The sequence below is a fragment of the Phoxinus phoxinus genome (genome assembly GCF_949152265.1).
Source record: "Phoxinus phoxinus genome assembly, chromosome: 14".
Taxonomy (NCBI): domain Eukaryota; kingdom Metazoa; phylum Chordata; class Actinopteri; order Cypriniformes; family Leuciscidae; genus Phoxinus; species Phoxinus phoxinus.
In genome coordinates this window covers 1,852,647-1,877,646 of record NC_136889.1, presented here as the reverse complement: position 1 = coordinate 1,877,646, position 25,000 = coordinate 1,852,647, and the positions used below count along the sequence as shown (strand labels likewise).

The 25,000-nt window shown below is 34.3% G+C and overlaps 1 protein-coding gene across 4 annotated transcripts in view; it reads right to left on the bottom strand.

Annotated features, from left to right (window-relative positions):
• blnk (B cell linker) overlaps positions 1-21,373 on the bottom strand; it is a 36,276-nt gene extending 14,903 nt beyond the window's left edge. For 2 of the 4 annotated variants that reach the window (XM_079636309.1, XM_079636308.1), the window contains exons 1-8: positions 21,001-21,373; positions 20,783-20,845; positions 12,533-12,579; positions 9,131-9,196; positions 7,639-7,695; positions 7,006-7,052; positions 6,733-6,773; positions 4,953-5,085 (exon numbers count right to left, since the gene is read on the bottom strand). In XM_079636309.1, coding sequence (XP_079492435.1) covers positions 4,953-5,085; positions 6,733-6,773; positions 7,006-7,052; positions 7,639-7,695; positions 9,131-9,196; positions 12,533-12,579; positions 20,783-20,845; positions 21,001-21,069 — 523 coding nt within the window. In that variant the 5' untranslated portion in view covers positions 21,070-21,373. Of the gene's footprint in view, positions 1-4,952; positions 5,086-6,732; positions 6,774-7,005; positions 7,053-7,638; positions 7,696-9,130; positions 9,197-11,101; positions 11,208-12,532; positions 12,580-20,782; positions 20,846-21,000 lie in introns of those variants that run through there. The other 2 variants (XM_079636311.1, XM_079636310.1) reach the window with 1 other exon arrangement.
• Positions 21,374-25,000: the final 3,627 nt, after the last annotated feature.

Sequence of the window (25,000 nt, the reverse complement as noted above, 5' to 3'; positions counted from 1 at the left end):
AAATATTGTATGATAGTCAATGGCGAGAGACAACAAATATTTTGATCTCGTTTGAATTGTGCCCTGAATTACACATATGATGTTTGTCAATTTTAAACATTTTAAAGTCAAGAAAGTTGCAGTTTGATGTAAGACTGTTGAGGTATAAAGGGCCGTTCACACCAAGGACGATAACTATAAAGATAACGATAAAGATAACTATATATGCGTCCACACCAACGACCGATAACGGTCTTTTTAAGCATGCGATGTCATCTGCCATTTTAAATGCGCGAGACCTTTAAATTAGAATTGATTCTGATTGGCTGTCAGTGTTTTCTCGTTCGACAGCTGGAAAAAAATCGTTCTGAAAGTGATCAAGCTGATCTGAAGCTAACGTCTGTCATGTTTTCTATAGTCTTACGTTATAATCGTAACGTTACGCCGTGATGCCGGAGTGTGTTGTACCAGACTGCACACACACGAGCAACGGTGACGTATAGTGCGAGAAGAGAGATGAACAAACTGCGGCTTTCTTTGACTATAGAAGACTATAGAGAGCCTAAGTCCCGCCCCTCCGCTTCCGGCTCATGGGACCTTATTTCGGAAAAAATCTGTATGGTAGTCAATGGCGAGAGACAACTTATCTTTTTATTCTGTCTGAACTGTGCCCTGAATTACACATATGATGTTTGTCAATTTAAAATATAATTATGAAAGTCAAGAAAGTCGCAGTTTGTCATAAAACAGAAGAGTAACATTTAGTTTTATGCTCGATGAACTTCATCTCTCGTCTCGCACTATACGTCACCGTTGCTCGTGTGTGTGCAGTCTGGTACAACACACTCCGGCATCACGGCGTAACGTTACGATTATAACGTAAGACTATAAAAAACATGACAGACGTTAGCGTCAGTAAAGTTAGCTTCAGTAAAGTTAGCTTCAGTAAAGTTAGCTTCAGTAAAGTTAGCTTCAGTAAAGTTAGCTTCAGTAAAGGTAGCGTCATTAGAGTTAGCTTCAGTAAAGTTAGCTTCAGTAAAGTTAGCTTCAGTAAAGTTAGCTTCAGTAAAGTTAGCTTCAGTAAAGTTAGCTTCAGTAAAGTTAGCTTCAGTAAAGTTAGCTTCAGTAAAGTTAGCTTCAGTAAAGTTAGCTTCAGTAAAGATAGCGTCATTAGAGTTAGCTTCAGTAAAGTTATCTTCAGTAAAGTTAGCTTCAGTAAAGTTAGCTTCAGTAAAGATAGCATCATTAGAGTTAGCTTCAGTAAAGTTAGCTTCAGTAAAGTTAGCTTCAGTAAAGTTAGCTTCAGTAAAGTTAGCTTCAGTAAAGTTAGCTTCAGTAAAGTTAGCTTCAGTAAAGTTCGCTTCAGTAAAGATAGCGTCATTAGAGTTAGCTTCAGTAAAGTTAGCTTCAGTAAAGTTAGCTTCAGTAAAGTTAGCTTCAGTAAAGATAGCGTCATTAGAGTTAGCTTCAGTAAAGTTAGCTTCAGTAAAGTTAGCTTCAGTAAAGTTAGCTTCAGTAAAGTTAGCTTCAGTAAAGTTAGCTTCAGTAAAGTTAGCTTCAGTAAAGATAGCGTCATTAGAGTTAGCTTCAGTAAAGTTATCTTCAGTAAAGTTAGCTTCAGTAAAGTTAGCTTCAGTAAAGATAGCATCATTAGAGTTAGCTTCAGTAAAGTTAGCTTCAGTAAAGTTAGCTTCAGTAAAGTTAGCTTCAGTAAAGTTAGCTTCAGTAAAGTTAGCTTCAGTAAAGATAGCGTCAGTAGAGTTAGCTTCAGTAAAATTAGCTTCAGTAAAGTTAGCTTCAGTAAAGATAGCGTCAGTAGAGTTAGCTTCAGTAAAGATAGCGTCAGTAGAGTTAGCTTCAGTAAAGATAGCGTCAGTAGAGTTAGCTTCAGTAAAGATAGCGTCAGTAGAGTTAGCTTCAGTAAAGCAGGGTTGCCAACTTCGGGACTTTGGCTGGAGTGAGACTCTGAAAAATGTCAGTGCGCGCGAGCGGAGACAATTTTTGGTAACCCTAATTTTAAAAATGTCAGTCCTTGTTTACTTAATATAAACCCATATTTATGCAACAAAAAAAAAAAAAAAAAACTAATAGAATGGGAACGCTTTTTCAAAATGTACAATTAATTTATTGATTGCACTATTTAAAAAAAAGATAGAGGTGATGTTGTGCCACAGTGACAGTTTGGCCTGCTTCACTACCTCTGCAGGAGCTCGTATCTGAAGCAGGGTTCAGGGCTGCTCATTTTCATTATCATTGATGACAGGGTGCCATCAAGTGACAGTCTGTTCCTGGTGTCAGTCTTGTTTAGGCCAATAACTGAAAAGGTTCGCTTCACAGGAGGCTCCGCATCACATGTTGGGTTACTTTAAAAAAGTAATTAGAGTTACTTCTCACAAAAAGTAACTGAGTTAGTAATTGAGTTACATCGTTACAGAAGTAACTAATTACCAGGGAAAGTAATTTCGTTACTTAAAAAACATATATAAAAAAATACCCCCAATATTAAATATGTTAAATGAATGCAATTGACACTAAATCGAACAAATTATTATTATAAAACATTGTATACACTAACAAAAAGTGCTCTCAATATAATAGTGAACAATGTAACATAAATAACAATAATAATAAAATATAATATCTTGGGGTTTTATTTTTATAACCTACAGGTCATCATCAGAGGTTATTTAAGCCAAATTCTAGTCGTGTTTGCCGCACGTGTTCAACCGGTCAAACAAAGATGTTTTCTTTGAACGTTCCCTGCAGGTTATTTTGGAGTTTTATTTTATAACCATGTAAACTAATTACAACGCTGCAGATATACCAATAGGCTACAGATATCATCCTAATGCGGAAATTTATATTTAATTTATAAACAAACTATATTATGCTCGGACACACTCGATCTCAGTCGCGCACTGTCGAGCGCGCTCTCGGACAGCACTCTCGGCAGACTGATTAGGCAAGGCTACGTCTGTAGTGACAAGGCACATTATTTTATTATCTCTGCTTACCTTGATTGTCATCTAAACTTTCAAACGCGCATCAGCGGCTCCGACTCCGAACCTATGCTCCGAACTCTCTCTGAACTTCTCACACGCAACTGACCTATCTCGTGCAAAGGTTTTCAGCGAATCAACGATCAGAAAATACTGCAGTGAGAACGTTGTCGGCAGATGTTACAGCTGTGGGCTCAGCCTCCCCTGTCATTAATACACTGTGGTCTAGTCAATAGTCATCAATAGAAAATTAACGGATCGAGAGGGGAGAAAAATGCATTTTGGCGTGACATTTCTTGCCTGTGCGTGAGAGCGTGAGGTTGATGCCGAAAGCGTGAGTATCACGCCAGATGCGTGAGAGTTGGCAACCCTGGTAAAGTTAGCTTCAGTAAAGTTAGCTTCAGTAAAGTTAGCTTCAGTAAAGGTAGCTTCAGTAAAGTTAGCTTCAGTAAAGTTAGCTTCAGTAAAGTTAGCTTCAGTAAAGTTAGCTTCAGTAAAGTTAGCTTCAGTAAAGTTAGCCTCAGTAAAGTTAGCTTCAGTAAAGTTAGCTTCAGTAAAGTTAGCGTCAGTAAAGTTAGCTTCAGTAAAGTTAGCTTCACTAAAGTTAGCCTCAGTAAAGTTAGCCTCAGTAAAGTTAGCCACAGTAAAGTTAGCCTCAGTAAAGTTAGCTTCAGTAAAGTTAGCCTCAGTAAAGTTAGCCTCAGTAAAGTTAGCCTCAGTAAAGTTAGCTTCAGTAAAGTTAGCCTCAGTAAAGTTAGCCTCAGTAAAGTTAGCTTCAGTAAAGTTAGCTTCAGTAAAGTTAGCTTCAGTAAAGTTAGCCTCAGTAAAGTTAGCCTCAGTAAAGTTAGCCTCAGTAAAGTTAGCCTCAGTAAAGTTAGCTTCAGTAAAGTTAGCCTTAGTAAAGTTAGCCTCAGTAAAGTTAGCCTCAGTAAAGTTAGCTTCAGTAAAGTTAGCCTCAGTAAAGTTAGCCTCAGTAAAGTTAGCCTCAGTAAAGTTAGCCTCAGTAAAGTTAGCCTCAGTAAAGTTAGCTTCAGTAAAGTTAGCCTCAGTAATGTTAGCTTCAGTAATGTTAGCTTCAGTAAAGTTAGCCTCAGTAAAGTTAGCCTCAGTAAAGTTAGCCTCAGTAAAGTTAGCTTCAGTAAAGTTAGCCTCAGTAAAGTTAGCCTCAGTAAAGTTAGCCTCAGTAAAGTTAGCCTCAGTAAAGTTAGCCTCAGTAAAGTTAGCTTCAGTAAAGTTAGCCTCAGTAAAGTTAGCTTCAGTAAAGTTAGCCTCAGTAAAGTTAGCCTCAGTAATGTTAGCTTCAGTAAAGTTAGCCTCAGTAAAGTTAGCCTCAGTAAAGTTAGCCTCAGTAAAGTTAGCCTCAGTAAAGTTAGCCTCAGTAAAGTTAGCTTCAGTAAAGTTAGCTTCAGTAAAGTTAGCCTCAGTAAAGTTAGCCTCAGTAAAGTTAGCTTCAGTAAAGTTAGCCTCAGTAAAGTTAGCCTCAGTAAAGTTAGCCTCAGTAGAGTTAGCCTCAGTAAAGTTAGCCTCAGTAATGTTAGCTTCAGTAAAGTTAGCTTCAGTAAAGTTAGCCTCAGTAATGTTAGCTTCAGTAAAGTTAGCTTCAGTAAAGTTAGCTTCAGTAAAGTTAGCTTCATTCATTGAGAGAAAAGGTATCACGTTAAAATGTATCTTTTAAATTGACAAACATCATATGTGTAATTCAGGGCACAATTCAAACAAGATCAAAATATTTGTTGTCTCTCGCCATTGACTACCATTCAATATTTTTCCTAAATAAGGTCCCATGATCCACCGGAAGGGGAGGGGCTTAGGCTCTCTATGGAGGAGTGCAATTTGCAATATAAAGCAACATAGCGGCTAGTTTTTGAACGTCTAACATAACCAGAAGCGGATGAGATCGGAAGGAAACCTTGACACATGTTAGAAATGAAAAGTAATGTGGATAAGATCCAGTGTGTCGTGATACTCACTCACCCACATACTCTCCTCTGGGGTTTGTGATGGACGAGCCGATGGTGAAGCCCTTCACGCCGTGACCTTCTGACCTCGGCGGAAGCTCGTAGTTATCGTCATGCTCCCCCTGTGGCTCCTCGTACGTATCACTGTCCTGTAATATAAAAGTCGTACATGTGATCAGTGTAACAGCAGTAGTGGAGATGAATCGGTATAACTGCATTTTGACAAGTATACGTAGGGCTGTAAACGATTAATCGCGATTAATCGAATCCAAAATAAAAGTCTGTGTTTACAAACTTGTGTTATTTTGTATATATAAATACACACGCATGTATATATTTGAGAAATATTTGCATTTATATACTGCATATATATTTTTATATGATTTATATTGTGTATAAATCAAACTATTTTATATATAAATAACACATTTTTCTTAAATATATACATGCATGTGTGTGTATTTATATATGCAAAATAATTATTATTCACAATACACACGTATATTATGTGAACACAAACTTTTATTTTGGATTCGATTAATCGTGATTAATCGTTTACAGCCCTACTTAATGTCATTGCAAGTTTCAAACAAATTTTATTTAATTAGACGTACACAACAGTGTGATGTTAGTATCATTGAGATACTATTAGCTATATATTATAGCATTTAATAATATTGTGAATTAGTTTGTATTTGTACATATACTATTTTCTAGTTTTAGTAATTTGGCCGTGTGGTTTTCTCATATTTATTAGTTTTGCTTTTTAAACCGTGCTGATAAATTAATTGCGATTATAGATTAATTGCGATTAATCACATCTAACATAAAAGTTTAAAATTAAGTATATAATGTGTGTGTGTGTGTATATATATACTTTTTTTTTTTGCATTTTTTTATTTGGTGTAAAAGGGCCTTTACAACCACAACCATTTACAGTGTTGATATATATCATGAGTAAATACTAATTAGATCCGTTTATTTGCATAAAACAGTTTTTTCATGAATGTTGTGAAACTTTATTTACTGAAATTAACATTGAATTGAATGCATGGGGCTTCTCTGTAAAAAAAAGTTTCTGCCTTAAATTAAGTACAATCAACTTGGATTTTTAAGTAATTTCAACGTAAATTATATTAAATTGACTTAAAAGATTAGTTGAATCTTGTATAACTTATATAAAAAGTTGAAAATTGCTTAATTTAGTTTGTATTTTATACATATACTATTTTCAAGTTTTAGTAATTTGGTCGTGTGGTTTTATCATATTTATTAGTTTCGCTTATTAAACCGTGCTGACAAAGTGATTAATTGCGATTAATCACATCTAACATAAAAGTTTAAAATTAAGTATATAATGTGTGTGTGTATATATATATATATATATATATATATATATATATATATATATATATATAATTTGTTGCACTTTTTTATTTGGTGTAAAAGGGCCTTTACAAACACGACCATTTACAGTGTTCATATATTTCATGAGTAAATACTAATTGGATCCGTTTATTTGCATAAAACCGTTTTTTCATGAATATTGTGAAGCTTTATTTACTGAAATTAACATTGAATTGAATGCATGGGGCTAATTTAATTTATTTTGATGAGCTAAAGCAATGTTAAAACACATGTTGTCATTAATTATTATTGATCATATTTTTTTATGGCGTACAGTCATTAAATGATTATTATTACTGATGTTTGTACCATGTTCCCATAAGTGAGCTGTGAATGTCTTTATCAGATGGAGAAGTGATATTTCTGAAGAAGACCAATCGTGAACTTACAAAATCTGAGTCAGAGTATCTCTCAGTATCCGGAGCTTCGCCTGAAAAGTGACACAACATGAGGTCAGAAACTGATATATTTAGATTTGGATGTAATGGTCTATAAATGTCTGTGTGAAAACTGACAGTCATTTTAAGCCTTTTTTAGGGCCACTGTACATTACCCTGGGTTACATCAGCTAAAGTATTGTTTTTAAGGGTCAGATCAAGCAGAAATAGGTGCACATTTCAACTGCACACTTTCTATTTGTAGTGTAGTTGAGAGAGACTTGCCTTGATAGTCCCTTGCTGGTACTTTCGGAGGTGCTTTCTTCTTTATTCTGAAACAAAATTGAATTGAAAACAACCCAAAATACAGGAAGTTGTTGAGAGTTGATATCAGCACATTGTGGATTAGTGATGCTGAGCGAGCGAGTGGATTATATTTTTCATTTGTCAGCAAACCTTTAAACACCACATTATATAATTGCATGTAATACAACATGCAAAAGCAAAGACACACAATGGCAGGATGCATTTGCAACGGCGGAATAATGAGACGGTTGTTAAAGTTAAAAGCCAGATTATAGTAAAGACAAAGATGACGTAACGGTGGCTGTCTGGGGCCATTTCTGACACACACACACACACACACACACACACACACACACACACACACACACACACACACACACACACACACACACACACACACACAGAAGAGCAAGCAGAACACTTAAAGATTGTTAGCTATATTTTGCACTTGAAAAGAGTTTTTAAGCCACATAATTTGCTTTTCAATGAGCCCCGAAAAAGCACATTTTAAGCAAACACACTTACAGGATAATGGATGATGTTAAGACACACATGCTTGCTTTTATTAGGATTCACAGCACAGAAACGCATGCAGTGAAACATTGATCATACCGGTCCAGCGTATTTCTCCCGCTTTTGAGAATATTTGCTGTTTGTTCGTTCTGAAACCTTAAAAATGAATACGTTTAGTTATTTGTATTGATGATTAATATTAATTGCATTTCCTAAAGAATATGTGAGTGTGTGAAACTCCCCTCCACTTATCTAGGCTTTAATATTTTACTGCTGAAAACGGTCAGACGAGTTGCGTAGTGAAGTTCAGACACGAGGAATCGTTCATGTCTGGCGTGCAAATGGTGCGGAAACAAAAATGCATTGAAGTGCAATGAAGTTTCATATACTAAAGGTCTTGAAAAACCCCTAAGCATGAACATTTGCTACAGTAATTGGCAAACAATGCAATAATTGCATGTAAGGAATGAGCCAAAACTGTTTATTTTTATATTTTTATGTTTGTATAATGGATGTTTTGCACAGCAGGTGTCCTTCCATTAATGATTGTTCGCTACTGGTGCGTTTAACAGTGTTTTCCGTCATGCACGCCACACCTAATGCCTGTTCTGGGACTATTCCTCTGAATGAATAGAGGAAGTGAGAGGAAATGTGTGTGAGGACGGTCACCAGATGTTTCCTCGTGTCTGTTTTCACACGACTGCGAGTCAGGACTGATCATGTCCTTAAAGGGATAGTTCACTTTAAAATTAAAACTCTGTCATCATATACTCACCCTCAAGTTGTTTCAAACCTGTATGAATTTCTTTCTTCTGCTGAACACAAAGGAAGATATTTTGAAGAATGTGTGTAACGAAACCGTTAACTACGGAAGAGGATTAGGGCCAAGCAATAATAAAAAATAAAACCATTTTGAGATTAAACTAATTATAATGCGAGATTAAACTCGTTAAATTTCGAGAAAAAAAGTCGACAAGATTGTGTACAAGATTGTATATTTCGACTTTTTTTCTCGAAACACAACGACTTTATTCTCGAAATGTAATGAGTTTATTCTCAAGATTGTATTTCGACTTTTTTTCCTCGAAATTGAACGAGTTTTTTCTCGAAACACAATGAATTTATTCTCGAAATGTAATGAGTTTATTCTCAAGATTGTATTTCGACTTTTTTTTCTCGAAATTGAACGAGTTTTTTCTCGAAACACAATGAATTTATTCTCGAAATGTAATGAGTTTATTCTCAAGATTGTATTTTGACTTTTTTTCTCGAAATTTAACGAGTTTAATTTTGCATTATAATGACTTTAATCTCGAGATGGTTTTATTATTTTTATTATTGCTTGGCCCTAATCCTCTTCCGTAGTTAACTGATCCCATTGACTTCCATAGTATTTTCTTCTTCTTCTACTATGTAAGTCAATGGGACCAGTTAACTGTTTGGTTACTGACATTCTTCAAAATATCTTCCTTTGTGTTCAGCAGAAGAAAGAAATTCATACAGGTTTGAAACAGCTCGAGGGTGAGTATATGATGATATATGATATGAACTATCCCTTTAAGCATCAGGATATAAACGATATATAACAAACCTTTTTAGTCTGTTGAAAAGGCTGTCGTCGTTCTTCTTTATATCTTGAACAATTTTTTGGAGTTGCCTGAAAAACACAAACACGATGAGAGTTAATAAAAGCACATATTATTGTACAGCACTGGTTAAAAGTTGGAAAGGAGTCTCTTCTGCTCACCAAGGCTGTATTTATTTGATCAAAAATACATTTATGCATTTGGGAGACGCTTTTATCCAAAGCGACTTGCATTGCATTTCAAGCTACACATTAACAGTCTTATCAGTTCTTGCTTTCCCTGGGAATCGACCACATGACCAATGCCAACTCTCTACTGTCTGAGCGACAGATAGACAGATAGATAGATAGATGGACGGACGGACGGACGGACGGATGGATGGATGGATGGATAGATAGATAGATAGATAGACAGACGGATAGACAGATGGATAGACGGATAGATAGATAGATAGACGGAGGGACGGACGGACGGACGGACGGACGGATGGATAGATGGATGGATGGATGGATGGATAGATAGATAGATAGACAGACGGATAGACAGACGGATAGACAGATAGACAGATAGATAGACAGATAGATTGATAGATAGATAGATAGATAGATAGATAGATAGATAGATAGATAGATAGATAGATAGATAGAGAAACGGACAGACAGACGGAGAGATAGACGGACAGATAGATGGATAGACAGGCAGACAGACAGATAGATAGATAGACGGACAGACAGACAGACAGACAGACAGACAGACAGACAGACAGACGGACGGACAGACAGACGGACAGACAGACGGACAGATAGACAGATAGATAGATAGACGGACAGACAGACAGACAGATGGATAGACGGATAGATAGACAGACAGACGGACGGACGGACAGACAGACTGATAGATAGATAGACAGACAGACGGACAGACAGATAGACGGACGGACAGACAGACAGACAGACAGATAGACAGATAGATAGATAGACAGACAGACAGACAGACAGATAGACGGACAGATAGACGGACAGATAGACAGACAGACAGACAGATAGATGGATAGACGGATAGATAGACGGATAGATAGACCGACAGACAGACAGACAGACAGACAGACAGACAGACAGACAGACAGATAGATGGATAGATAGACGGATAGATAGACGGATAGATAGACGGATAGATAGACGGACAGATAGACGGACAGATAGACGGACAGATAGACAGACAGACAGACAGATAGATGGATAGACGGATAGATAGACGGATAGACAGACAGACAGACAGACAGACAGACAGACAGACAGACAGATAGATTAGTTGTGTGATATAGGCATCAGTACACAAGCAGTCGTGAATCTCTTCGGGCGTAAAGGCGTTTGTGTGTTTTAACATCTTATGTCTGTGACGAGACGTATAATGAACATAATCACAGTCCTCAGAACTGACTCTCTAACTTCACTAAATCCATCAGACGTCACATGATAGTTATACATGAATCACACTGAAGTTATTGCTGATTAAATGCTTTTACATTTATGGCCATTTGAAAAGTTTTCCAACATAATCCAACATAAAACTTTGTGTTTACATAATATATGTGTGTGTACTGTATAATTATTTTGTGTATAAATATACACACACATGCATGTATATATATTTATGAAATATTTGCATGTATATACTGTATATATATTTATATGATATATAAAAATATTTTATATATAAATAAATTTTTTTTTAATATATATACATGCATGTGTGTTTATTTATATATACAAAATAATTATACAGTACACACACAATGTACACAAACTTTTATTATGGATGATTAATTGTTGCACAGCACTAATAAACAAACAAAAAAACAATTACACGCAATTTAGCAAAATTTGAGATCCTTGGAAGAAGCCGTTTTATTATATTAACATAAAATCTTCGTAAAGCAGTGATAATCTAATGCAGAAATATCAGATATCTCTCACCTGAGTTTGTCATTCACAGGAGCCGTGAATCTGTTGAACTGCTCCATTGTGTGTGTGTGTGTGAGTGAGTGACTGTAACCGGTCGAGCTCGTACTCGTGTGTGTGTGTGTGTGTGTGTGTGTGTTGGTTAAACACACATGCTGAGATGCAGAGGAGGGCCGTTTTCCACAGAAGTGGCTCGTAATGAGGATTTCGAAACTGCGCTGAGCGTCATGTTACCTCTATATTTAGAGACACTTGCTTCACTTCAGTTTAATGATGCTATTCTCGAGTCTTTGGAGTCCCAGTTCTCCGTCGGTGCTTTTTCCAGCCTTTTTGTGTCTAATAATAATTATGAAGGATTTTGTCTTAATATTATTGCACTGATGCATACGAATCTGCACTATGAGTGACGTTTAATGCAGTTGTATTAATAATGTAACACATTTATTCCTAGCACTCGTGTTTTACTCCATGGCTACGAAACAAACTTGCACGGCTTTTCTTAGAAGGTTTTGAAAGGGTTTGTGAAAGTATGTGCGGTATTTTTAGTTGTAGTCGTATTGCAAAAATAATAAAGTACACTCTAAAAAATGCTGGGTTGTTTCAACCCAAATTTGGGTCAAATATGGACAAACCCAGCCGTTGGGTTACATTTTTTTAATTAAAAATGTTAACCCAACTGTTGGGTTAGTCCATATTTGACCCAGATTTGGGTTAAAACAACCCAGCGTTTTTTAGAGTGTAACTACATGTTTTGTAATGTATATATTGTGATGACTATTTTACTTAAAGCCATTATTTATAATGTATGTTATAATAATGCATTAGATCTTTTCATTAATAAAACTAAAATTAAAATGCATTATGGGTAGATTCCTTTTTTAATGCATTATACTTTCTGAAGGTGTAATACGGAAAAACTAAATATTATATCATTCGTATTATAACAATGTACAAATAAATAATGCATATACAATGCAATACAATGCAATAAGCAAGTGCTTTAAAACGGCATAATTAATGCATTAAAATACTTTTTGAATGCATTATATATATATATATGACTTCAAGTAAATTGTTACCCCATTTTTATTGCTAAAATTTCTGTATCTTATAGTATATTAGTAGTAAAAATATTTAGTTTGATCCACGAGCTACAAACCGTGTGTGTGTGTGTGTGTGTGTGTGTGTGTGTGTGTGTGTGTGTGTGTGTGTGTGCGTGTGTGTGTGTGCGTGTGTGTGTGTGTGTGTGTGTGTGTGTGTGTGTGTGTGTGTGTGTGTGTGTGTGTGTGTGTGTGTGTGTGTGTGTGTGTGTGTGAGAAACTAGAGCGTTTCCTCATTGCTCAGGCAATCATTGACAAATGAGGAACACATGAGAAATAATACTGGGAATTTAACACTAGAAGTGTAGAGTTTAGAGTAGAAATAGAAGAGAAACCGGTTCCTTACGGCCGATGAAGGAGGCTGAACTTGTTGAGGTCACCGTCCGTCAGAGTCTGCAACAGAAACAACAGTGCTCAAAACCATCACAACTTCAGGGGAATTTCTACAAAGATATTCACAGAAACTCACTGACAGTCGAGTTTCTGACACACACATACACACACACTCAGTAACTTTGCTTAAAAGAAGTTAAAATAAAATATATTCTGCCATTTATTCACTTTTTGAATGAATATAGAGAATATAGAGAATTTGCACTCTTAAAAATAATAATAATAATAATAATAATAATAATATAACTTTAAATGCACTGCACTCTAAAAAATACTGGGTTGTTTTAACCCAATTGTGGGTCAAATATGGACAAACCCAGCCATTGGGTTAAATTTTTCTAATGCATTTTTAATCCAACGTTTGGGTTTGTCCATATTTGACCCAAAATTGTTGGTTAAAACAACCCAGCCTTTTTCAGAGAGCACAAAGTGTGGATCATATAGTAAAAATAACAGCATGTTGCTTTGCAGAATGTGATCTCGAAGTAACAAAAGTTGAGCCGAAAAGGTGAAATCATGCAACAAAGAAAATATGATTTTTAAGATCTTATAATGATCTTTTCTGGCATTATAAGGGACACAGTTTATGCTTAACACTTTAAGCATTGGTATGCACTCATACTTCAGGAACACTGACTAATTCAGTGAGTAAGTTGTTTAGTTCCTAATTTAACATCTTTGTGTTTTTGAACGCACTGGTTATGTTTGGATGGAAATACTGTAGCTTTCTGAATTATGCAACTATAGATATTTCTGTAGTAGTTTGCTGAGGGTTTGTTCCCACTTTATAAATTAGTCAGGGTGTGGAATCCGAAAAGTTGATCTGGCTGTTCCCTGATCTCAACACTAGGTGGAGCTCTTACCCAGCTGAGAAACTCAGTGCACTACTCATACTATTCACTCGAAGTGTGTGTGTGTGTGTGTGTGTGTGTGTGTTGGGGAAAGTGCATACATTTGAGTGTTTTGACGTATTGGCACATATTAACAAGTCATAAAATCAATGGACAGAGCTTGATGAGTGTTAATAAATGATGAGGAGAGCATCGGAAGGAAGGAGACGTCCTCTGAGACTCACAGAGAGATGATTAATGCTCTAATTCTTCCTGAATAATGTAAATACTCTATTTTACATATTTATTTTTTATGTTAAAATTTTCGTTGGCCTCGTTTCATTTTGCACTTTTTTTTAGTATAGTTACTTTTATGAGCTTCCTTTCCTTTCACTTAACTTTATTCTGGTCGTGGAGATACTGGAGCATGAATGCTTATTTTATTCATTGTATTTTATTATTTTTATTTTATTTGGGTCACAGAGATGCTTATTATTTTATTTTACTTTATTTTGGTCGTGGAGATGGTGAAGCATCTCGGGTTAAAGGTGTATTTAATTTATTTAATTACATTTTTTAATTTTTTAAATTGACTTCATTTGGGTCATGGTGATGCTGCAACATCTCCGACTAAAGGCTTATTTTATTTTACTTTTTTATATATATTTTTTGGGGTCACAGTGATGCTGGAGCATCTAGGGCTGAAGGTTTATTTTTTTCTTTTATTGTATTTTATTAGGGTTGCGGAGGTGCTGGAGCATCTCGGGCTGAGGGTTTATTTTATTTTTTTGATTGATTGCAAAGCATGTAAACTTTGACACCGCCACATGAATAGACCATTAGTAAAGCCTCAAACTCAAATATTGAACAATGAATAAAAATGTTTATATATTTTTATTAGGGTCACCATGATGCTGGAGCATCTAGGGCTGAAGGTTTATTTTTATTTAATTTAATTTAACTTTATTTTGGGCAGTGGACTGATGCTTCTGCATCTCGGTTTTAAGGCGTTTTTTATTTTTATTTTTATTTTTTTTATTTACTTCATTTGGCTCATGGTGATGGAACATCTCCGACTAAAGGATTTTATTTTATTTTATTTAATTTTATTTAATTTTATTTTATTTTATTTTTATTAGGGTCACCGTGATGCTGGAGCATCTAGGGCTGAAGGTTTATTTTTATTTAATTTAATTTAACTTTATTTTGGTCGCAGAGATGCTGAAGATGAACCCATCTCGGGTTTAAGGCGTATTTCATTTTTTATTTTTTGTATTATTTATTTTATTTAATTTTATTTGGGTCATGGGGATGCTGGAACATCTCCAACTAAAGGCTTTATTTTATTTTATTTATTTATATATATTTTTTTGGGTCACGGTGATGCTGGAGCATCTAGGGCCGAAGGTTTATTTGTATTTGTATTTTATTGTATTTTATTAGGGTTGCGGAGGTGCTTGAGCATCTCGGGCTGAAGGTTTATTTTATTTTTTGATTGATTGCGAAACATGTAAACTTTGACACCGCCACATGAGTAGGCCATTAGTAAGCCTCAAACTCAAATATTGACCTTTGAATAAAAATGTCCATCACACATCCTTCTGCTCTCAGTGTAATACTCTCCGCTTTACGCACCCAAACCCCTGACAGCTGAATTCCTCGCCAAGCGTCTTTCATAAGTATCTGAAGGATCTAATAGAGACAAATGCAAGAGGTTGAGTTTTCTGAATCTCTAACTCTCTGCAGACAAAGACAAGAAAGTCACAAAGCCCGGCCTAAAATCAAGCTTAGCCTTTCGACACGGAATAAAATATGGAATATTTCTCCTTGGAAGCTGCTTGCTGAGGTGAATTATTGATGTGGAGATCCTCCAGCAGGAGTCGTAGCGAGAGACACAGGAATCACAGCTGCATTTTAAAAAGCTCAGCTTTCACATAAGCGGCGCTCAGAGTCTCACACACTCTCAAACCCTCGCTTACACAACTCAGACGTCTGACGAATAACACATCCAGAGCACCAAGTTTGATCAAGTACTCAGAAGTGAAACTTCCTCAGACTCCAGGACTCTTGTGTTGTATATCACAATACAAAAATGCAACAATATGTATCGTGGATAGTGACAATATTTATTGTGTATAGTTAACCCAAAATAAATGTTCAAGTTTACAGAGTTTTAGTGTCAGTACTACATAAACTACTATATATAATGTATAATAATGCAATGTGGGAATATTTGTGAGTCCTGCTGATAATGCCAAATGTCTGATGTTACCAGTAAAAAGTGGCCGACATTATTTTAAAAATAAATTTCAGTGAAAGAGTGCATATTAGTCTAAAATAATTCTCTATTTTCATCTTCAGAATCATGAATATTGTTATTCTGGTGTCTCTATTGTCATTGGGTTTCCACAGACTATTCATTTAAACACACAATGTAATATCAAATTTTGCGTTTTAATCAACAGTTAATTTTTTGTTAACCTTTTATCATATGTCTTGGAGTATCGCAATAATATGGTCTCGTGATATGTAGGGCAATTTTTTTTTTTTTTTAGATTAATAGTTTTTTAAAATGTGGTCGATTCAAAATAGATTCTCAAAGGCCACAAATCGTTTTTTTCCCCCGTATTTATTTATCTATCACCCAAAAGTTCCACTGTTTATAGCCTTGCAGTCTTCATGTTAAAGCGAATGCTGTGAGGTTTTATGTTAGTTTTATCGTCAACATAAAATAACCTGATCCTGGTTGATCAAGGGATGCCTCTGTTCTGACTCGACAATTTTAGCATCAATTTTTCATCTTGCATCAAAATCCTGTTTATTCATTCTACCGTATGCATTTGAAGTTGGGTTTAATATACCCGAGTGTACTTAAAGTAAAAAGAGTTTAATATACAGGTTTGGGCTCTTAATTTCTTTTGATTAATTACCCTCTTGTAAACTTATGTTCACCGTTCTTTTTTATAAATATAGAATTTGTATTAAAACTATATTCATTGAGTCGAATTTAAAATCGATTCGAGAATCGAAATTGAATCGAATTGGAACATCTGAATCAATACTGATAAATTATCGTTTTATGATCATCGGCATCAACTGATTTCTGTGCCCATTTGGCCAATTAATAATAGTGTTAGCTCACGCTAGTCATCAAAATGGTAGAAATGGAAGTATGTTCTCATCTTCAGTATCGCCATCAGATTTTTTTTAACAATTAATTATAAATTCTCATATCAATTATAAAGTTTGAAAACGGTTGTGCTGCTTCATAATCGTTGACGCAGTTCATCTTTCAAACTGATCTGAGACCAGACTAGCTTTCCAAGTTACAAACAACTCCTAATTTAAGATTCATCATGAGATCATTCGGTTTTCTTTCCTATTAATATCAAGGGATTGTGTTTTATGAAAACATATGAACTCTGCTTCTTGTTGGAAAAGTAGTTAGTATGTAAGATAATATTGTTGGTAATTTGACCCAACACTGGAGTGAAAGTCATGATGTTCAGTTTCCACAAGTCTCATCACGCTCTCATTCACACACACTCATCGAGTGTCAAAGGAAACGTTCCTGTGATCTACACACTCGTTCACCAGATGGTTACCGCATAAACGCCACATGAATATGCAAAGATATCTAATAAATGCCCTCAGCACGCGTTCAGGAGGACACTGGGTGTGCTGTTGCTTCCCCAAACGTCAGGCTGCGAGTGAAAGTGAATGAAAGGCCCTTTTTCCCAGTAAATGAGGTGAGTGTGCTGCCCTGTTGGCCAATCAGAGCTTAGGAAATAGTTTCTGAAGAAAAGAGGCCATTTGCAACTTTTTGCTGAATCAACAAAACAAAAATGAAGAACGGTGTATTTTGTTTTCATCATACTTTTAATGAGATATTTAAAAAAGCATAAGAACAAGTAAGAAGTTTCTATTTTACTTTAATTTATTAATATTTGTATTATTTATCTAGTGTCTCTGGCTGAAGTTTATTTTATTTTATATATTTTATTTACTGTCTAGTGCTGCATTTTATTTGATTAAATTAAATTAAATTGTTGATCTACTTTCTCGGGCTGAAGTTTTATTTTATTTTTTATTTACTGTCTAGTGCTGATTTTTTTTTTGTTGTTGTTGTTGTATCTACTGTCTCGGGCTGAAGTTTTATTTAATTAAATTTTTGAGATACTGTCTTGTACTGAAGTTTTATTTTATTGTATTTTATTTACTGTCTTGGGCTGAAATTTTGTTTAATTTAATTTAATTTTTTACTTATCTACTGTCTCTGGCTGAAGTTTTCCTTTACTTTCATTTTACTTTCCTTTTACTTTCCTTTTACTGTCCTTTTACTTTACTTTGACTTTACTTTTACTTTACTTTAACTTTTACTTTTATTTTACTTTCCTTTTACTGTCCTTTTACTTTTACTTTACTTTAACTTTTACTGTCCTTTCCTTTTACTTTCCTTTTACTGTCCTTTTACTTTACTTTTACTTTACTTTAACTTTAACTTTTATTTTACTTTCCTTTTACTGTCCTTTTACTTTTACTTTACTTTTACTTTACTTTACTTTTACTTTACTTTACTTTTACTTTACTTTAACTTTTACTGTCCTTTCCTTTTACTTTCCTTTTACTGTCCTTTTACTTTACTTTTACTTTACTTTTACTTTTACTTTACTTTAACTTTACTTTTACTTCACTTTCCTTTTACTTTCCTTTTACTTTACTTTAACTTTAACTTTACTTTTATTTTTACTTCACTTTACTTTTACTTTACTTTTACTTTACTTTACTTTCCTTTTACTTTCCTTTTACTTTCCTTTTACTTTACTTTACTTTTACTTTACTTTACTTTTACTTTACTTTACTTTTACTTTACTTTTACTTTACTTTAACTTTAACTTTAACTTTACTTTTACTTTACTTTACTTTTACTTTACTTTAACTTTAACTTTAACTTTAACTTTAACTTTACTTTACTTTACTTTTACTTTTACTTTACTTTACTTTACTTTAACTTTACTTTTACTTTTACTTTTACTTTACTTTAACTTAACTTAACTTAACTTTTACTTTTACTTTACTTTACTTTCATTTTCCTTTACTTTATTTTCCTTTCCTTTTACTTTCCTTTTACTTTCCTTTTACTTTCCTTTTGCTTTTACTTTACTTTTACTTTACTTTTACTTTACTTTTACTTTTACTTTACTTTACTTTACTTTACTTTACTTTACTTTTACTTTACTTTACTTTACTTTACTTTACTTGTACTTTCCTTTTACTTTCCTTTTACTTTCCTTTACTTTACTTTACTTTACTTTGACTTTACTTTTACTTTTACTTTTACTTTACTTTACTTGTACTTGTACTTGTACTTGTACTTGTACTTTAACTTTACTTTTACTTTTACTTTTACTTTTACTTTTACTTTAACCTTAACTTAACTTTTACTTTTACTTTACTTTACTTTCATTTTACTTTACTTTCCTTTTACTTTCCTTTTCCTTTACTTTTCCTTTTCCTTTACTTTTACTTTACTTTGACTTTACTTTACTTGTACTTTACTTTTACTTTCCTTTTACTTTCCTTTACTTTTACTTTACTTTACTTTACTTTTACTTTTACTTCACTTTACTTTACTTCACTTCACTTTACTTTACTTTTACTTTTACTTTTACTTTATTTTACTTTACTTTTACTTTACTTTACTTTTACTTTACTTTTACTTTTACTTTTACTTTTACTTTTACTTTACTTTACTTTTACTTCACTTTACTTTACTTTTACTTTACTTTACTTTACTTCACTTCACTTTACTTTACTTTTACTTTTACTTTTACTTTTACTTTTACTTCACTTTACTTTACTTTACTTTACTTTACTTTGACTTTACTTTCCTTTAAACCGAGGTCCTGACTCTCTGTGGTCATTAAAAATCCCAGGATGTCTTTCGAAAGAGTAGGGGTGTAATCCCGGCATCCTGGCCAAATTTGCCCAGTGGCCTCTGTCCATCATGGTCTCCTAATCATCCTCCTATATATACTAATTGGCTTCATCACTGTCTCCTCTCCACCAGTAAGCTGGTGTGTGGTGGGCGTTCTGGCGCAATATGGCCGCCGTCGCATCATCCAGGTGGATGCTGCACATTGGTGGTGGTTGAGGAGATTCCCCCCTTCCATATGTGAAGCGCTTTGAGTGTCCAGAAAGGCGCTATATAAATGTAATGAATTATTATTATTATTATTATTTTTACCTTAACTTTTACTTCACTTTACTTTTACTTCACTTTACTTTTACTTCACTTCACTTCACTTTACTTTACTTTACTTTGACTTTACTTTACTTTAACTTTTACTTCACTTTACTTTTACTTTACTTTTATTTAACTTTACTTTACTTTACTTTACTTTACTTTGACTTTACTTTCCTTTCCTTTACTTTAACTTTTACTTCACTTTACTTTTACTTCACTTTACTTTACTTTTACTTTACTTTTACTTTACATTCCTTTACTTTTACTTTACTTTACTTTTACTTTTACTTTACTTTTACTTGACTTAACTTTTACTTTACTTTTACTTTACTTTTACTTTACTTTTACTTTACTTTACTTTTACTTTACTTTTACTTTACATTCCTTTACTTTTACTCAACTTTTACTCCACTTTTACCTCACTTTACTTTTACTTTACTTTACTTTACTTTTACTTTACTTTACTTTACTTTACTTTACTTTTACTTTACTTTACTTTACTTTACACAATCCAACAAAACATTGCTATATCCACACAGGCTGTAATTGATTTCCACAGATTCGGGCTGATTCGAGTCTGATGTTTCTGATGAACTTTCATAAATTCGATTTTGGACTGAGGACATCATGCGGGCCGGTATGCATGTGAGTCCCACCCTTCATGATGTTTTTTCTATCGTTGAATATCCTGTGTCTTTGTAAATATGTCAATAACAAAAGTTATTAATGTGTGTAATAATGACTGTTTCCAAACAGTTCTTCAGGCGATCTCACTCAAACCCGACAGCATAAATAATCTCCGGTAGGCCATCATTAAAAGTGTTTCCCTGGACTGACGGTTCCAGGTTCACCACATCATCTTAAACCATAAATATGTGCTTGTTTAATTCCTCCATCAATGCAAATCCAGTATAAAAGCCACAGCAAGATGCTTGAGTCATCAGTATAATCGCTCACTTCCCCTTATGAAAGAGTTTAAAACGCACTGATTGTATCTAAAATACATGATTAGTAGATTCAAATGTTAACGATATCAACACTGATTAGATTTAGCCGACATCCGCAATGAGAAAATATTGGTCAATATTGACCAAAAGTGAAGTTTTGACCAAGAAAGGGAACCTACCAGAAACCGACAGCCGTCAATCCTGTTCCTCTGAACCGAGTCTGCACAGTCTCTCATGTTGTTCTGTGAACAAACACCATTAAACTTCAGCTCATGTACATAGTCATCAATAAACATGACTTGAAACAACACAAATAGGCCTAGTTGAAAAGCATAACATGTCTTTGCCAGCATGTCTAGTAAATCGTGGATCACCGAGTTTGAACGTGAACTCTCACCTGGACCAGAAAGCCGGACACCTGCGCTGGACTCCATCCTTCACATTGTTCCCGGGTCGGTAAACTCATCCTGGCTCGGTCAAACCCGTCCGAATCCGCTCAGAGGATCACGAACACTCCGGAGAGGCTTTGCTGGCAGTGTGAGGCAAGTGTTTGCAACATGGGAAGTTCCTCTTGTTCTCAGTGATGGTAACTGACCCTTACGTGAAATGCTTTTCTCACACTTCTCTCTGCGGTGATGATGAATTCACTCACGTACGTAATGCAAAAGCCACAAGCGCTCGATTTAACTTAACGTGTGATTTTAGGGCCACTGTAAAGCGCAGATCAAATGTGAACCTTCTGCTTTTTAAAGGAACGTCGTGCTCTGTGTGGGAAAACACAGTTTGCATAAAACAAAAGGGAAATGAAAGATTTAACTGAGAACACATTTCCCCCATATATAGACCGGTAATGGCTGGTACATATGTGTGTAACTGTGACGTTTTTAGTTTTTTTTGTCAATGGTTTGGTTACATGCATGTTTTTTTACTGCCATAAGTTATCATATTTTTTGTTCTTTTGGTTAAAATATAGATTTTTAGTTATCAGATTGGAGCAGGTTGTCACATTTTGTCATTTTATGCTTTTTATGTACATATATTCAGACACCAGATATTTTTTTTACTAGTGTGTGCAGGACACTATATTTCATTTATGTGTTACACTTTATTTCAGTAGTCCACTTTAGACATTCTACTAACTATAAGTAACTTTTTGGGTATATTTTGGGTATAATATGTCACAGTTTACTTTATTTTACTCTCCTCACTTAATGTAAATGTGTAACACTATTTCGATAGTCCACTTTAGACATTCTACTAACTATAAGTAACTTTGCAGCTACATGTCAACTAGCTCTCATTAGAGTATTAGTAGACCGTAGTAAAATTTCAGCAGACTGTTAGGTTATGGTTACGTGTTCGGGTTCGGGTTCGGGTTCGGGTTAGGAGAATAAGTTGACATGTAGCTGCAAAGTTACTTATAGTTAGTAGAATGTCTAAAGTGGACTATTGAAATAGTGTTACACATTTACGTTAAGTGAGGAGAGTAAAATAAAGTAAACTGTGACATATTATACCCAAAATGTCTTCATATAGTGACTATACCAGTAGAATTTATACAAATGTAGGACCAAAAATTATTCAGACACTTTGACCCGATCATGTTTTGCTGAAGTGTTTTTTTCTTTAATTGCTAATTGCGACCTTTTTACACACAGACTGAACACAATGAAGCATAACTTGGTAATGCACATTTACACAGCTGCACTACTTCCTGAACTTTAGCCAGCTCCTTTGTTTCCTGTCTGCCATTATTGGACAAACTGATTAATCCAGGTGTGCCTGACCAACAACAATAATCAGACACACCTGGATTAATCAGTTTGTCCAACAATGGCAGACAGGAAACAAAGGAGCTGGCTAAAGTTCAGGAAGTAGTGCAGCTGTGCATAAAGCCCATTGGTTGAGCTAAACTGATATTATCTAATTGTGTAGTTAAAAACAGCTTTAAATTTAATCAAATTTAACATCATGTTGAATATATATATATATATATATATATACTGTATAAAGGTTTGTGTTTACATAATAAATGTGTGTGTACTGTGTATAATTATTTTGTATTTATAAATACACACACATTTATGTATATATTTAAGAAAAATTAGTTATTTCCATATAAAATTTTTATATTTATATATACTAAAAATGTTATATAAATGTTTATACAGTATATGCATGCAAATGTATCTTAAACGTATACAAGCATGGTGTGTATTTTTATATATACATTTAAATATTTACTTTTATATATATATATATATATATATATATATATATATATATATATATATATATAATTATACACAGTACACATTTATTATGTAAATAAAAACTTTTATTTTGGATGCGATTAATCGCTTAACAGCCCTAGTTTCTGAATACATTTTGGTTTGACTATTTTATTACTTGTTTTTGTACTATTTTCTGCTTTTCATATATATTTTCATTACCGGTAAATGGCCTGTATTAGGTTTCCAATCTGACATCTTATTTACATGTTTACAAAGCATGACAACTGAGCACGTAATGGAGAACAATGATCGGTTGTGGTAAATTAAAAATATGTCCATGCTCACTTTAGATGTGCTTTGGATCAGGGTTTTTTCTCTCGGCAGGAAGCATGTCATGTTTGCATGCGGTTCTGAGCTCTGCTGCTTTTTATAACGTTTGTCATTTCCTATTTAAACAGTTGCTAAATCATCTGTTAGACTGTAGAGTGTAATCGGAAAATATTTGGCATTGCATTATCTACTTTATGCAGAATTAGCACAGAATACTGAAGTTTCTGTTTCCTTAAATGTTTATTAATCAATAAGCTTGAGTGTTGAGAGGGAAATTAATCATTAGAGCCATGCATTCTTTTAACCTAAAATCATGTTCAAGTGCTGTTTATGAAGATACAAGAACACATGCTTCACAAAGATGAGATACAAGAAGTGGCATCTCATCTTTACTTTTATACTTTTACTTTCTAAGTACTTTTATGATGGATAGATTCACTTATGATGGACAGATGCACTTTTATGATGGATAGATGCACTTATGATGGATAGATGCACTTTTATGATGGATAGATGCACTTTTATGATGGATAGATGCACTTTTATGACGGATAGATGCACTTTTATGACGGATAGATGCACTTTTATGACGGATTGATGCACTTTTATGACGGATAGATGCACTTTTATGACGGATAGATGCACTTTTATGACGGATAGATGCACTTTTATGATGGATAGATGCACTTTTATGATGGATAGATGCACTTTTATGATGGATAGATGCACTTTTATGACGGATAGATGCACTTTTATGACGGATAGATGCACTTTTATGATGGATAGATGCACTTTTATGACGGATAGATGCACTTTTATGATGGATAGATGCACTTTTATGATAGATAGATGCACTTATGATGGATAGATGCACTTTTATGATGGATAGATGCACTTTTATGACGGATAGATGCACTTTTATGATGGATAGATGCACTTATGATGGATAGATTCACTTTTATGATGGATAGATGCACTTTTATGATGGATAGATGCACTTTTATGATTGATAGATGCACTTTTATGACGGATAGATGCACTTTTATGACAGATAGATGCACTTTTATGACAGAGATGCACTTTTATGATGGATAGATGCACTTTTATGATGGATAGATGCACTTTTATGACGGATAGATGCACTTTTATGATGGATAGATGCACTTTTATGATGGATAGATGCACTTTTATGACGGATAGATGCACTTTTATGATGGATAGATGCACTTTTATGACGGATAGATGCACTTTTATGATGGACAGATGCACTTTTATGACGGATAGATGCACTTTTATGATGGACAGATGCACTTTTATGATGGATAGATGCACTCTTATGATGGATAGATGCACTTTTATGATGGATAGATGCACTCTTATGATGATAGATTCACTTTTATGATGGATAGATGCACTTTTATGATGGATAGATGCACTTTTATGACAGATAGATGCACTTTTATGACAGATAGATGCACTTTTATGACAGATAGATGCACTTTTATGATGGATAGATGCACTTTTATGATGGATAGATGCACTTTTATGACAGATAGATGCACTTTTATGACAGATAGATGCACTTTTATGATGGATAGATGCACTTTTATGACAGATAGATGCACTTTTATGATGGATAGATGCACTTTTATGACGGATAGATGCACTTTTATGATGGATAGATGCACTTTTATGACGGATAGATGCACTTTTATGATGGACAGATGCACTTTTATGACGGATAGATGCACTTTTATGATGGATAGATGCACTCTTATGATGATAGATTCACTTTTATGATGGATAGATGCACTTTTATGATGGATAGATGCA